Source organism: Myotis lucifugus, unplaced genomic scaffold, assembly GCF_000147115.1.
Source record: "Myotis lucifugus unplaced genomic scaffold, Myoluc2.0 scaffold_2, whole genome shotgun sequence".
Lineage (NCBI taxonomy): Eukaryota > Metazoa > Chordata > Mammalia > Chiroptera > Vespertilionidae > Myotis > Myotis lucifugus.
In genome coordinates, this window is record NW_005871050.1 from 17,785,794 (window position 1) to 17,799,939 (window position 14,146).

The 14,146-nt window shown below is 50.6% G+C and overlaps 1 protein-coding gene across 2 annotated transcripts in view; it reads right to left on the reverse strand.

The window, feature by feature from the left end:
- Nucleotides 1–13,230, reverse strand: part of LONRF3 (LON peptidase N-terminal domain and ring finger 3) — a 39,595-nt gene extending 26,365 nt beyond the window's left edge. The window contains exons 1-5 of one of the 2 annotated variants that reach the window (XM_014459095.2): nucleotides 12,261–13,230; nucleotides 9,567–9,685; nucleotides 7,143–7,265; nucleotides 2,977–3,132; nucleotides 133–394 (exon numbers count right to left, since the gene is read on the reverse strand). In XM_014459095.2, the coding sequence (XP_014314581.1) occupies nucleotides 133–394; nucleotides 2,977–3,132; nucleotides 7,143–7,265; nucleotides 9,567–9,685; nucleotides 12,261–13,071 (1,471 nt within the window). In that variant the 5' untranslated portion in view covers nucleotides 13,072–13,230. The remainder of the gene's footprint in view (nucleotides 1–132; nucleotides 395–2,976; nucleotides 3,133–7,142; nucleotides 7,266–9,566; nucleotides 9,686–12,260) is intronic. The other variant, XM_006082185.3, reaches the window with a different exon arrangement.
- Nucleotides 13,231–14,146: the final 916 nt, after the last annotated feature.

Here is a 14,146-nt window from a genome sequence, read left to right on the forward strand (position 1 = left end):
CACAGCCAAGTTCCAGAGCTGGGCCATACACCCGGAGCCTAAAGAACCCTCATATGGACAGCAAGTAACCTGATTTTATTGGGGAGCCCATCATCTCCTCCAAGCCCCTTTAGCCCTCGGTAGAGTCAGTACCTGGCTTACAGACTTTAGTAGGAACATCTGGGTCTTTGGATTCAACTTGAAAATGTTTCCTTTTCTTTTCCTGGCTTTTGCCAGTCTGGCTGGAGGCAGCTTCTGGAGAGGCAGGGTAATCCTTCTCCTCCTCTTCTTCCTGGTCTTTCATGGTGCCTTGCTGCCCATGCCCCTTTACTTCCGCAGGATTCATCTGGATGTTGCAGTCCCCACTGGCTGCTCCTTCCTCCTGTCTAGAACAATGGGGGAGTTCCTCGTTTTCCTGGCGGAATAAAGAGCCAAAAGTCAGAATCTACTAGGGATCAATACTGTCCTCTGATATTCCCACCACAGGAGACAGAGAGAGAACTGCACAGTCCTGAGTGGACACATGGCTTCATGGGGGAGGGGCAGTCACTTCTGTCCACACAGCATCAGTGACAAAGGCATGCCCAGCTTGGGCAGAGTTGGGGGACTTCCCTAGGCAAGGACAGAAAGGCATGTAGGGGAGAGATTCCCTGGACAGTGGTGAAGGGTAGAAATGTAAGATGTAGCACCAGTCCCTTCTCCTATCCAGACCATTCCCCAGTTACTACATTAGGGAAACCAAGGCATGCAGAGAGGGTAGATCCTGTCACTCAGTGCTTCCTCTCACCCTACAGCCCAGCTCCAGAAAGACTTTTGGGAAGGCTCTGGCACAGGTGTGTCACAGACCTGCAGTTACCTCATGGTCCAGCTGTAGGTTATGCTGCTCAAATGAACTAGGATCCAATTATTCCCTTCACTAGACTTTGTGCGGAATTTTGAAAAAGAGGCAAAATCATTTGGCAAAATGATCACTTATGTCTCTAGTCTGAAAGAAAGAGAGAGAGAGAGAGAGAGAGAGAGAGAGAGAGAGAGAGAGAGAGAGAAAGGAAGGAAGGAAGGAAGGAAGGAAGGAAGGAAGGAAGGAAGGAAGGAAGGAAGGAAGGAAGGAAGGAAGGAAGGAAGAAAATGTTTGTCCAGGAGAGGAATACTCAAAAATGGACCTAGAAATAAGTCCAATAATACCTGGAGAATCCCTCTCTATTGTAAACCCACAGTCTATAGGTCAAAATGCCCATGTTCTTGTTTCCCCTCCAACCCCTACCAAAAACATTGGTAGATGGATGAAAAATGAGAGCCATACAGCTAGGAGAAAACAATGAGGTGAAGAGAAAAAGGATTTGGGTTTTCTCAGTATCCAACCTGGGGAATTCAGGGTTATTTAATTCTGTGTCCTCAACTTTCCACGAGCCCCAGGCTTTGGCTACACAGGAGTACACTGATTTGCAAAGCAAAGTCTGAGTGGAAACCCCACCCTTGTTCCACAGTCAGCTCTCACTGGAAACCAGGGGTGCTCTTCTTTCTTCATTTTGGAATGAGGAGCAATTAGAAGCCACTCCAGGCACTTAAGTTCAGTGTTAGTGTTCTCAATCATGTAATCATGACCTCAAACAATTATTGAAATGTACTAGGGGTTCTCTGATTTCAGGAGATGCTCTTTCAGTTCTTCCTCCACCTCCCCCCCTTTTTTACTTGGACACACCTGAATTTTATTCCTTTTCCTGAGCAGGGAGAGAAGCGGGGAAATGTAAGATTTCTACCTGCCAGAGAATCTCTAAGAAGACACAGAAATCCCAGGGCTTACATACAGGGAAGAACACAGGGCACAAATGCAGTGGAGACTGCGGCCCCAAGGGGCCGAGGCAGTCAGCACTAAACTCTGCCTTCAGAACTGGACTTCTGAACCCCAGCTGCTGCCCACTTGCCCACGAATGGGAAAGCCAGGGTCTGGAACCCATCTCTCCGTGGTTCTGTTCCCTTGTTTTCAAAGAAAGGCACATATACCTTCCTCCAAGGACCTTAACCCTTCCCAAATCACTTCCCTCTTCTCAGCCTCCAATAAGTACAGGAAATCTACTTATGTGTAAGACATGGTGCAGGAAATTACCTCCACTTGGCGATCAAATGGAGTTGTCTTTACACAAGGAACTCAGCTGGTGGTCAAAGCCCAGCAGCTTGAACAAACAAAAAGCAGGAAAGGAGGATTTTTTAAAAAAATATATTTTATTGATTTTTTACAGAGAGGGAGAGGGATAGAGAGTCAGAAACATCAATGAGAGAGAAACATCGATCAGCTGCCTCCTGCACACTCCCTGCAAGGGATGTGCCCGCAACCCAGGCACATGCCCCCGACTGGAATCGAACCTGGGACCCTTCAGTCCGCAGGCCGACACTCCATCCACTGAGCTAAACTGGCCAGGGCAGGAAAGGAGGATCTTTATCAGCCCAGGCTCCACCCCTAGGCTGATAAAGCCACCTCACTGAATGGCTCCAGTGGAAGTTGACCAATTCCTTTCTAGTTCTGTCAAATCTCTCTCATCTGGATTTGACCAAGAACTGAAAAATGAATGTAACAAATCATAAACCCTGGGACCATACCTGAAATCCAGTTTTTTATCATTAAGAAATAACCTTCTGCCCAACCGGCGTGGCTCAGTAGTTGAGCATCAACCTGTGAACCAGAAGGTCACAGTTTGATTCCCGATCAGGGCACATGCCCGGGTTTCAGGCTCAATCCCGTGTAGGGCATGCAGGAGGCAGCCGATAAATAATTCTCTCTCATCATTTATGTTTCTCTGTCTCTCTCCCTCCCTTCCTCTCTGAAATCAATAAAATATTTTTTTTAAAAAAAAGAAGAAACAACCTTCCAGCAAAGAACATAACCAGTCCATTTCTTATTTCTCAGGAACTGAAGTAAGAGAGGTAGGGCTCACTCCCCAGGTTTGCCCACAAAACAGCCAAACGAAGCGTCACAAACGAGCTGGGTGAGTTGAGTTTTACCTGTGACAACTTTGGTAGATTATGGCTGTCGCCTTCAGTAGCCAATGACTCTACTTGTTCCTTTAATCTAAGCTGAGGTGCCAACAGCTTCAGGATATCGGGAGAATGTTCCTGAGACTGCCCCGGGACTGATGGTGAAAAGAAACTAAGGAGAAGCTGTGACATAAAACAGAAGACTTCACTACTTAAGTTTCTACAGCTACTCAGGTGAAGGGAGAGGGGGAGAAAAGGGTAGAGGGAAAAGGCTGCAGGGCAAAACTCTAGGGAAGAAGTCTTGGACCAGACAGACCAGGGCAGACCAGGGCAGGGGGCCTCACTTCAACAAATCACCCAGGAGCTTATTAAAAGTCTAGGTTACAAGTTCCCATGCCTGGCTCCCCAGATCTGAAGTGTGGTCCAGGAATTTGCATTTTGAAAAGGCATCCCAGATGCCTCTGTCACACTAGTCAAACTTAAAGAGCTATCACTGCAGTGCTATCTTTCCATAGAAATATCTGCAGTAGGATTAAAAAACCTAGGTAGGAGGAAAGAGCCAAAGAGGTGAAGGCAGGAGACAAAACATCAGCTGGGGGGCCTGGAGCCATGTCCATCACACCCCAGTGGGTTGAAGTCTACAATTGTCTTCTAGGTTCTGATATTTCTTTCCTCTGCCTGCCCATTTTGCTCCCTCTTTCCCCAGCCATCATCCCTGGGCCTTTATCCCTTCTGCACTGAAGTGTTAGAAAAAGCAGAAGCCAACCTTCCTCCCTCTTTTCCCAGCCTCTTCTCCCCCATTCTGACCTTTACTTTCCCGAGAAAGTCAAGGAATTTCAAGTACTAGTAATGGGGCAGACTGGTTTTAGTTCCTTTGCAACTGCATAAGCCCATTGTGTGAGAAGATTCAGAAGGGACTGGAGTCAACAATGGGTGTTCTAGTGCAGGCTGCATCATTGGCTGCCCACATTCTTGCCTCAATGTGCCAGCAGGGATTGTGAATACACGTGTGTATATTGTATGTAACACAGGACAGGTTACCTGGCTTCTAAAACACATTCAAGTGTTTCCACCCAGATCCCCCTACAATGTTTGGAAACCCACTGGATGCTCCACCCGCTTGCTCAGTCAGGGTACATAGTCAGGGAATTAATTAATCAAGAGAGCCTAACAGGAGCTCTGACCAAACTCTCCAGCTTGATTTGCTCCCTTGCTGTCCCTCCCCCACCCCTCAGTTCCTTCATGATGTTTCTTCAGATAACCAACTCTGCTTGGCCTTCAAGGCTCAGCTCCAGGGCTGTGTTCCCCTACTACTCCAGCCTCCCTGATGTCACCTATACTTTCATGTTCTCCACTGCACCATAATATAGCACCTTACACGACACAGTCTTGTGTTAGCCTTAAATCGTACCGTAGACGTAAGTCTTTCTCTCTAACCAGACAACCAGCTTCTGGAGAGCACAGGACAAACGCCCAACAGATACTCGTCACACTAGATGGAATTGAATTAGCACACTTATCCATCCCAGGGCCCAGGGAGAGGCCTTGGGTTCAGGCCCAATGTCCTCAGACATCCCTGTTTTCCTTCTATTTCTGGGGAACCCACTTCCCAGATCTAAGTTGGGAAAAGAATGAGGTGGAAAGGCACTCACAGTGCCCAGGGTCATAAATGCCAGTTTCAGAGCCCTCTCCTCCACAGAAGCCAAAGCTGGCTCTCAGAAGCCCTCCTGAGTGACCCAGCAGGACCACCCCATTTCTGAAGCAATCTCCCTCACATTCTCCCCAAAACAGCATGATGTTCTTCAGTGGCCACCACACAGCATCCTAAGATGTGAGGGTAAAAGGGCAGAATGTGGTGCGAGGGAGCGGAGGCAGAAAGGAGAAATGGAAGGAAACAAGGCAGAAACAGCAGCAGCTCATCACATCTTCCCTTCACCACCTAAGATCTCGTTCTAGGCCTTCCCAATGGCTTTAGAAAACAAACGGTGGGGCCAACTTTCAGTGGGAATAATCATTCCACATAAATGAAAGTCAAACCCACTTCAGTGTCAGCCTTCAAAAGGCTCAAATGGGTCAAGAAGGATGGGGAGAAGAATCTGAGGTTTGTGAGTGTATAAGGTAACAAATGCCAAGTGAACCTGGGCCATCTTTGTCACATCTGAAAATGGAACAACTGGTAAATAAGCACTCCTGAGGGCCCTCAGTGTTCCTAAATGGCTGCCATGCCCTTGTCACACTCAGTGGAAATTTGCCCCTACATTCTTGCCCCAGCTTCAGAACTCCAGAACACTCATTACGGACATAGGCTCCTATTGTCTGGCATTTATATTGCGCTGGGTAACATATGCAGGGTTGTAAGGGCATTGAGGACTGACACTGTGTCTTATGCCTCTTTGAGTCTCCAGATCTTAACACTACGTCTTACCCTATTAAGTTAGGCAGCCCCTCTAAAAGCAGCTGGAAAGAGATGTCAACATAACTGATGATACCAGACCCTTTCAGGCCACCTGTGAAATGGGTAAGTGGGAGTAAAGAAATCACTCATGGCCCTGGTCTGGTAGATCAGTTGGTTAGAGCGTCGTCCCGATATGCCAAAGTTGCAGGTTTCATACCAAAGTTGCAGGTCAGGGCACATACAAGAATTAACCAACAAATTCATAAAGAAGTAGAAAAACAAATATATATAATTAATCAATACTTTAAAAAAAAACTCTTTAAGAAACCACTCATCCTTAGACCTGACACCTGCCTCTGTTGGCCTTCACACAATCTGTCCCCAAGGTTCTTCTTCTAACCACCTTTGTTCATCCATTGCAGAACTGGTTGGTCCCATTGCTACTCTCCACCCAGCCCCAGCAATGAGTGCTGAGACTCCTAGCATGTCCCTTCAGGACAGCAGGATGGTGAAGTGGCTAGAAGGCAGACTCTGGAAACAGGTAGAGTTGGCTTCGAATGATCTTCCACAAATCACTAACTGTGCGACCTCACGAAAGTCACCAAGCCTCAGCATGTTGTGGGGATTAAATTATATCTTCCACAGAGAGCCCTAGTGCAGTGTCTGGTGTGCATAACAAGTGCTCAATAAATGTTAGCTGCTATTATTGTTGTTGTTATTATTATTATTATCCACACCATGGACTACACTTAAGATTTGGAGGATCCACCAGTGCTTCTCTCAAGAACACTTTGTCCACTTCCCAAACCACAGCAAAGCAACTCCCCGGAAAAGAAATCTGTCAGAGGCAGAACCTCCAGAGCTCCGCTTCCCCTAGTTCATTGATTTTTCTAACCATTCATTTCTGGAGCCTTCAGCAACCAGTCCTGTCTCTTGCTCCCTTTGTTCGTCACTGCTCTGCCAAACCACAATGGAACAGAAGTACTTGGATTGCGGTGGTGAATTGGGAGCTGGGCACAAGGCAAGAGCAGAGACCACCACTGAATGTCAGTATCCAACTTCAGGCCAATTAGCCAGACACTCTGAGAGCACATTGCAGAAGAGTAAGCAACAAAGTCCGGGGAATGAGGATGCTTAAGCCTTTGCTAATACTCTCAGTACTTCATGCAGCTTTTAAAAATAACCACATTCTCCTGGGACTCAAGAGTCAGAATGCTTGTTTGGATTATATTGTAATGGTCTCTGACTTACACTTGTGAGACAGTATATGTGTTTTATTTCTAGCAAAGGAGTTGAAGGTTGAAGTTGTACATATGGCAAATGAGACGGGGGCCAGCATCCTTTATGAGGAGCTGGCTTCCCGGTGTGGCTGGTGAAGCTGTGACTCGGTCAAAGTAAAGTTCTACAGCTGCAGGCACCCCCACACCCCTGACCTCTTATCAACAGCCAGAATCTCCTCAGTGAGCCTCCATCCCCATGTTAACTTGTCTGTATTTATTTTTGTCTTTTGGTTTTTTCCCCATTGACAACCCAGACCCTGAGTGAAAGAAGCAAGAACATTCTTCATAGGCTCCTACAGAAATGTAGCAACTGCTCAATCTGATTGTACACACCAAGAGGACGGTGATTTGGGGGCAATCAATTAGAACTTGTGTCTCCCTCTTGTCCCCTTAACCCAGGGAGCCACCCACTCAAGACCCCAAATGCCCTGGAAGACAGTTCCCTCACTCGCCTCCCTGGAGAAGACAGTGAGGTGGGAGCCCATTGGGCAGCTGGACCTGATGTCATCTCAACTCACCCTTTGGGCTTCAGATCTTGCTCTCCTGCTCTTTCCATCCAGTGAAACGCAGTATAGAAACTCTCTTAGTGCTTCCTCCACCTTGCCTAGGGTGGCCAAGGCTTGCGCCTTTCTGAAGTGTGCCTGGAAGAAAACGTCAGCATTCAATCCCACTCTTATTCACCCTCCTGACACTATTCTTAATACTCCCTAACTTCATGGGTATTCACTACTGCCTGAAGCATTTCCAAGGATTATCTTATGCACAGCCCTATCATGCAGGCAACTGTTCTGAAGCCCATGTTAAAGAAAAAAAAAAAGTAAGACCCAGAAAAGTGACTTGTGCAAAGTAACACAGCTGATAAATTTTGCAGTCAGGGTTTCAGCCTGGGACTGACTGATACCAAAGTCTAAATTCTTAACCACTGGGCAGTACTACCTCCTGCTGCCCCACCATTGTATTAGAGGGATCACCAAGTAGCAAGAATGCCTATTTGAACACATACTAACCAGGACTCGTCCAGATATGCCTTCCTACTAACTAGTCTGTTGAGCAGAGGCCTGGTCCACATTACTGGCTTGAGTGACCACCTACACGTACTGATCATTCTTCAAGAGAGATCCAAGGGAAGGGTTGTGACCTCTCTAAGACCTCGATGGCAAAGCTGGAACTAGAACTGTGGTCTAGGATCCCCAGAAAGTTCTTCCCCCACAAGGCAGACTGCCCTTCAGAGAGCTAACCAGGGGACAGAGAGGTAAGCCTCTCCACTTACCTGTGGGGAACTGAAATTCCTGTTTAATACTCCCATCAACTCTTCCTTTTTTGGGGAAGTCACATTTCCCATTTCATCCAAAAGGGTATACTGCTTACTCAGCCCCGTTTCCCATTGCACTATCAAGGCCCCACTCTTAGGCTTTAGGTTAAGGATGGGAGCAGAAAAAGTTGCAAGAGAAGTCCTCCTACCCCCAGGCAGTTCCCTGCCCTGCACTGCTACAAGGACTGAAGTGCTCTCATTGGAGCTCTTTTGGGTTAAGACACTGGTGACCTTTAGTAAACTGTAAATGTGTTCCTTGGGAAAGAGAACATATTAATCCATCATCACCCATGAACACCTCATGAAAGAACACGAGATTCACTTCGACATCAATGGCCCAGTGTGCGAGTCCACAATGCTTTATCTGAAGTCACCAGATTTTTTAAAAAATTCTGATAATCCGATATTTTCATAAGCCTGACATCAGAAGTCATGAGGTGGCACAACCTGACCTAAAATGATATAAAGTGTATTATATTCTTTATCCCACTTAGTGTGAATTTTCATGTAATGCACTGCAGAAATATTAATGTCTGATTATGGGGCACTGTCCAAAACTCAGTAAGGGTATTACTTCATATAAGGTCTTTCTGGAATTGGAAACCTTCTGGATTCTGAACACATCTCACCTCATGAAATTCATGAGACCTGGACTTGGGTAAGTTGGGTGTCTAAGGAAGGCATCCTGGGGTGGTGTAGAGCGAGTACTACATAAAGACCCAGCAAGTATTATAGTTCATGGAATGGCCCTTAGGCCATGCTCACCTGTGACCCTCACTGCATCTCTGTGAGGTGATCAGGACAGATAGCAATAGTTTCATTTTGCAAACAAGGACACTTGGGGTCCAGAGAGTGAAGCAATTTCTCCATGGTCACTGTGCTGGCAAGTAGTGAAGCCCAGGCTCAAATCTAATCTTCTAATCCAAATATATTGACATGTGGCTAAGGGCCAGTCCTGAGGCCAGAGATGCAAAAAAGTGACACTTTGCATCCTGGCATCCTGAAATGCCTAGCCTGTCTTTCTCCCCACCCCTCCATGTGACCTAGATGTTTGTGGATACTGGCAGGCTGACTGACTATATTAAAGACTCGGAATGGCACAACCAGCCAGCAATGCTTGTCTTACCCTCCTCTTTCTGTTGTGCCTGAAAAATAATGGTGATAATGATAGCAAACACTTACGCTATGTGCCAGGCATTGTTCTAAGCATCTTACATGTTTTACCTTATGTAATTCCTACGACAAACCCTGCTAAGTAGGAACTTTGAATACCCCCATTTTATAGATAAGAATATAAAGCACAGGGAGGCTAAGTAAATTTGCCCAAAGTCACACAGATGATAAAAGTAGAAGAGCTGGGACATAAACTCAGGTAATCAGGCTCTCAAGTCTATGTTCTGGAGTCACAGAGCCCAGGCTGCTATGCAGGTCATCAATGGAGGATCAAATTGGGGAAGAATCCAGTTCCCTTAAAGACCCCTAAGTAACCCTTTGTCAAAGGACCCACTCCTTTGCAAAGCCTTCTCCCAGGTCTGCTTGAGCTCTAGTGCCCCATACCCCCAAGGGTGGCCCTTCTGCCCAATTCCTTCTATAGCATAACCCCTTCCCATGCTTCCCATCCGACACTCACCTTAAAGCCCATTGGGCGGAGCTTACATGCTATTTCTGCATCATGCAGTGCATCCTCATGCGACTCCAAGGTGAAATGAATTTGTGACCGGTTGCTATAAAGTAAATGGTCATTTGGTGCTGCCAAAATGAGAAAAAAAAGCAAACCCTCATTAATGGCTCCCAGCAGAAACAAGTAAATCCTGTGTGAGGATGGATCTTGAGCAGATGGAAAGTTTTCTAAGACTTTTCCCCTGGGGACCCAAAGGGTCATGCTCAATTTCTAGCCCTAATGTTGTCCTGCCAACCACACTCCCCTGCAGCCACTGTGGGTCTGAGATGCCCCAGCTGTAAAGAAGGGATTTTTGCCCCTCTCCTAAGCAGATCCTTAGAGGGCCTGTGGTGTCAGGGGTGCTTCAGTGACTTTGACATGGAGAAAACTCTGGCACCCTGCTTCGTAGCTATATGGGGTTAGCAACTGACAGCCTGGCTTCTGACTGGGGTATCACCCACAAGGAAACAGGTCAGGAAGTGGGGAGTGGGAGCTGGCCAGATGTGACCCCCATCATGGCCACCAGGAAGACAAGCTCAAGTTAGTCTTCTGGTAGCAAGAGCAACATGTGTCTAGAAACCCAGCACATATGAAGTTTCTCTAAGAAAATGAAAATGTATTTGCAAGGCTCCTTCCTCACATAATAGATGGCCAAATGTGAATGAACCTGGACAAGGCTTCTGAGAATAAATTGAGATTGGTTCTCCCAACACTCTGAATCACTAGATGTCAGGGCTGGGCAGGCCTTTAGAAATCATCTGGTTCAACCAACCCATTCTTCAGATGAGGAAAATCAAGCCCAGAGAGGCAAAGGGATCTTCTGAAAGTCACACAGCTAGCTAGTCAGACTTGTTAACTGTCCAAACCTTGCATCTGGAGTGAGGGGCAGGTTTCTTTTTTTTCTGAAGGGCGGTACAGTATTTAGAACAATGAGGAAGAGAGCGTGGCCATCTTTCGGTACAAAGATATTCTTTGTTGGAGAGGCCCCTTTCCTCCTAGAAGGGTGAAGTGGTCTTGACATTTTCACCCTGACTGCTCTGACCGCTCTGACCGCGCAAGGAAAAACCCCAGGGGAAACTGGCCCTCCCAGGATGCACGGAAGGAATGGAACCTTCCTTGGAGATCTGGGCTGAAGTGGCCTGCACCTGTTGCCTTCATATTGCCCTGCTCTTCCCCCGGGAACAGGCTTTGTTGGTTTTTCCCTCAGGGATGTGCTAAGGGTTTGTGTGGGTGCCCATTACTTGCTCTTAAGACATTAGCAAACAGTTTAAAGAAGTCTTCTCTGTCCCTTCTTTTCTGCAGTACATGCCAGCCCAGTGGCAGCTCAGTGTTTGTGTGAGCACAGGGTGTGTGTGTGTGGAGGGAGTCCCCATCTCCCTCAGATGCCAGTCTTTCCCAATCTACCGTAGTTCCTCCCCTATTCCCAATACCTGTTGCCAGTTCTGGTTTAGGCTCCACACAGGGAGACTCCAGCCCAGCCCCTCCTCCACCCATCGAGTCCCAGAGTCCGGTCTGCCCAGCCCTGCTGCCTCTTTCCTCCCCTCACGCTTCGCCAGACACCGTGCCCCACCAGCAGAGCTCCTGGCAGCCTGCCCCAACTGGGCAACAGCAGCCAGTGGCTCAGAGGCCACTTCCTGGGTTCAGGTGCGGGGAGAGGAGGATTGGGGAAGCCTCTCCCTGCGGGAACTCCGGAGCCCTAGTAGGGCCACAGGCATGGGGCTACCCACCTTGTCCTTGAACCCACAAAGCCCACCCATCCGTCTCCAGGCAGCACGAGAGAGCGGGACAGAGGCGTGTCCCCTTCTCAGTTAGCCCACAGCCCCCGGAATCCCTGAGCAGTTTCCAGGCCAGGACGCAGGCAGCAGGCTGGAAAGGGGGGGGGGGGCATCTATTTCAGACGCGGATCCTGTGATAGGAAGCGGTGACAATGAGTCCCAGGGCAGCGGGGCGCGGGCGCTTTTTCTCCCCCCCCCCCCCCCCATGCTCGCGGGACGGTTTCCGAGGCGAGCGTGGCCCACTTTGGTTACCTCAGCCGTTACACAATCCCGCCCGCCCGCGCGAAGGAGGGGCCGCCCGGCCCGGGCTGCTCGCGGCCCTTATGCAACCAGTGCTCTCCTGACCTAATTCCACGCCGGACCCAGCCCACCCGGAGCCGCGGCCCCGGAAGGGACACCTTCCCCGCCTCAAGGGCGGCCCGGGCTGGCGGGGCAGCAGACGCAGGTGCCTAGAGAACACCTGGGGCTGGCGGAGACCCAGCCTATGCGAGGGTGGGAAGGGCGCGAAGTTCCCCTCCGGGCGGGGAAGGTGCAGGCAGGTGTAAGCGGGAGCCCAGGCGTGCGGAGACAGAGGGAGAAGGAGAGAAAGAGAAACTGAGTCGGTGACACTGAGCAACAAACGGAGTGACAAAGGTGCGAAAGTCAGACAAAAGGAGAGACAGAGACAGTGTGCCACAAACAGAAACGGAGATGCCAGAAACACAAGCTAACAGGAGACACAGAAAAAGACAGAGAGCCACAGAGACAGAGACCCAGAGAAAGAAAGAGAAATTGGCAGGGGCAGAGGAAAAGTCTAAGAGCGAACTCCGGAAACCCCTCCCCCACTCCGGTCCCGGTCAATCCCCCACCTCCCGGCGGGTTCCCTGACAGGAGATCCCGGTGGGCTCACCTAGTTTAACCGCTTCGTTGTACTTGAGTAGTGCCGCCTCCACCTGGCGCTCGCGGTACAGCCGGTTGCCCTCGTGCCGGAGTTGCGACGCCCGAGCTCGAGCAGGGAACAACTTGCCGAGGAGACCGCTGAGCACCACATTGACCCGCAGCGGCGGCGGCGGCGCCTGCTGCCCAGCCCGCCGGGCTCCGCGCGCCCGCCCGGCGGCCACCATCAACGTGGAGAGCTTGACCCCGCACAACGCACAGCGCCTGTCGGCTGCCCGGCCGCGTTCCAGGCACACTTTACAAAAGGTGTGGCCGCACGACAAGGACACGGGGTCCCACAGAAACCCATGACACTTCCGGCACTTGAAGCCATCCCATAACTCGGTGGCCTCGGCGGCGGTGGCCACCCCTGCCTCTTCCGCCCCCACCACACAGCTCGCTGCGCTGCCCCCGACCGTGGGCACTGGCGCCGGCGCCTCTCCCGGCGGGATGTTCTCAGCCAGGCAGCGCACCAGCTGCTGCAGTTGCTCGGCCACCAGCTGCTGCCGCTCCGACAGCTGTCGGTATACCTCGAGGGCTTCCCGGAGGCGCCCCCCGGACGCCAGGGCGTCTGCCTGTGTGAGCAGGACTTTACACTCCGTCGTCGAGGCCGGAGGAGGCTGCTCCGGCTCCCGCGTCGGTAGAGGTGCTAGACCTTCTGTAGTCGCCTCCGGATGGCCCGAATCTACACGGGTCACTGATGCCGCCGGCTCCGCCAGCTCTAAGTTGTTGCTCGCGAGCTCAGCGGGCAAGCTCGGCATCTGTTCAGCCTGAAATGAATCCATTAAAGGAAGGACAAACTCAGGAAGAGGCGTCTAGGGGCCGGGGACCCAGAGCAGGGAGCGGCGGCTTGAGGTAATTGGAGCTGCCACTGCGGTCGCGAGGCGGCACACGGGTCCCTGCCTCTCCTCAGAGAGCTCCATGCCGGCCGCCTCGCGCCGCCTAATAACTGTCTTGTCTCCGCAAAGCGTTATATAAAACGTCACCACGTGACGCGCCGCCACGCTGCTCATTGGCCGGCGGCAGGGAAATTGTTACAAAACCAGACAGTTTTGTAACAGTGTTGCGCTTGGGTTTTTTGGCTTAGTTTTTCTTGGCTTCTTTTTGAGGTTGTTTGTGTTTACACTGTCTTATTTCCCCCTGGCAATGTGGTTCCTTTTCGGACGAGGGGGAGAGGAAAAAGAAACAGTGTTTGCTCTCGGGCTCTTCACTCCAAACTACCCTATCCCACCCTCAAACCTGTCAGCAAACCGATCCGTTCGCTAGCGGCCCTCTCCCCACCCTCCTCAACCCCCCGCGGCCCTCTCCTCACACTCCCTAACTCCCAGGGAAGGCCGGTACCTCGAGGAGCACAGTCCGCTAGGTCTTGTGGGACGCCCAAGTCTCGTCCTTCTAGGGTTGACCACGGCTGTCTGCAAAGAGAAGCGGGTTAGGGGGGTCTCAGGGAAGACCCTCACCCCGGTTCCGGCCCCCTGCCCGCCTTCTCCGGAAAGTCCTACAAAAGTAGTGAATACAGGTATCCGAGGGTGTTTGGTATCCAGTTCTAGAAGCGTCAGGGAACGCGGGTGGTGTAAAAGTTCTGTGGCTCGAGCTGAGCTGTGGGGGAAGCGTGAAGATATGCGCACCAGCTCGAGCCGGGGGATTGGCGCCTCGCGTGCCCAGGCTCTTCACCTCTTCCTCCCCCAACTCGGGAACCTGGAGAAGGACTTGGACGGCCGGGGCCACCCGCAGGATGGGCGCGGCCACGAGGACTCCGCCTGAGGGGGTCAGTGGGTACTCTGGGGGGCGAGGGAGCACGGCGGGCGGAGAAGGACCCGAGAGCACTACTCCAGAGAAAGTCTTCTAATCCTGACGTACTCC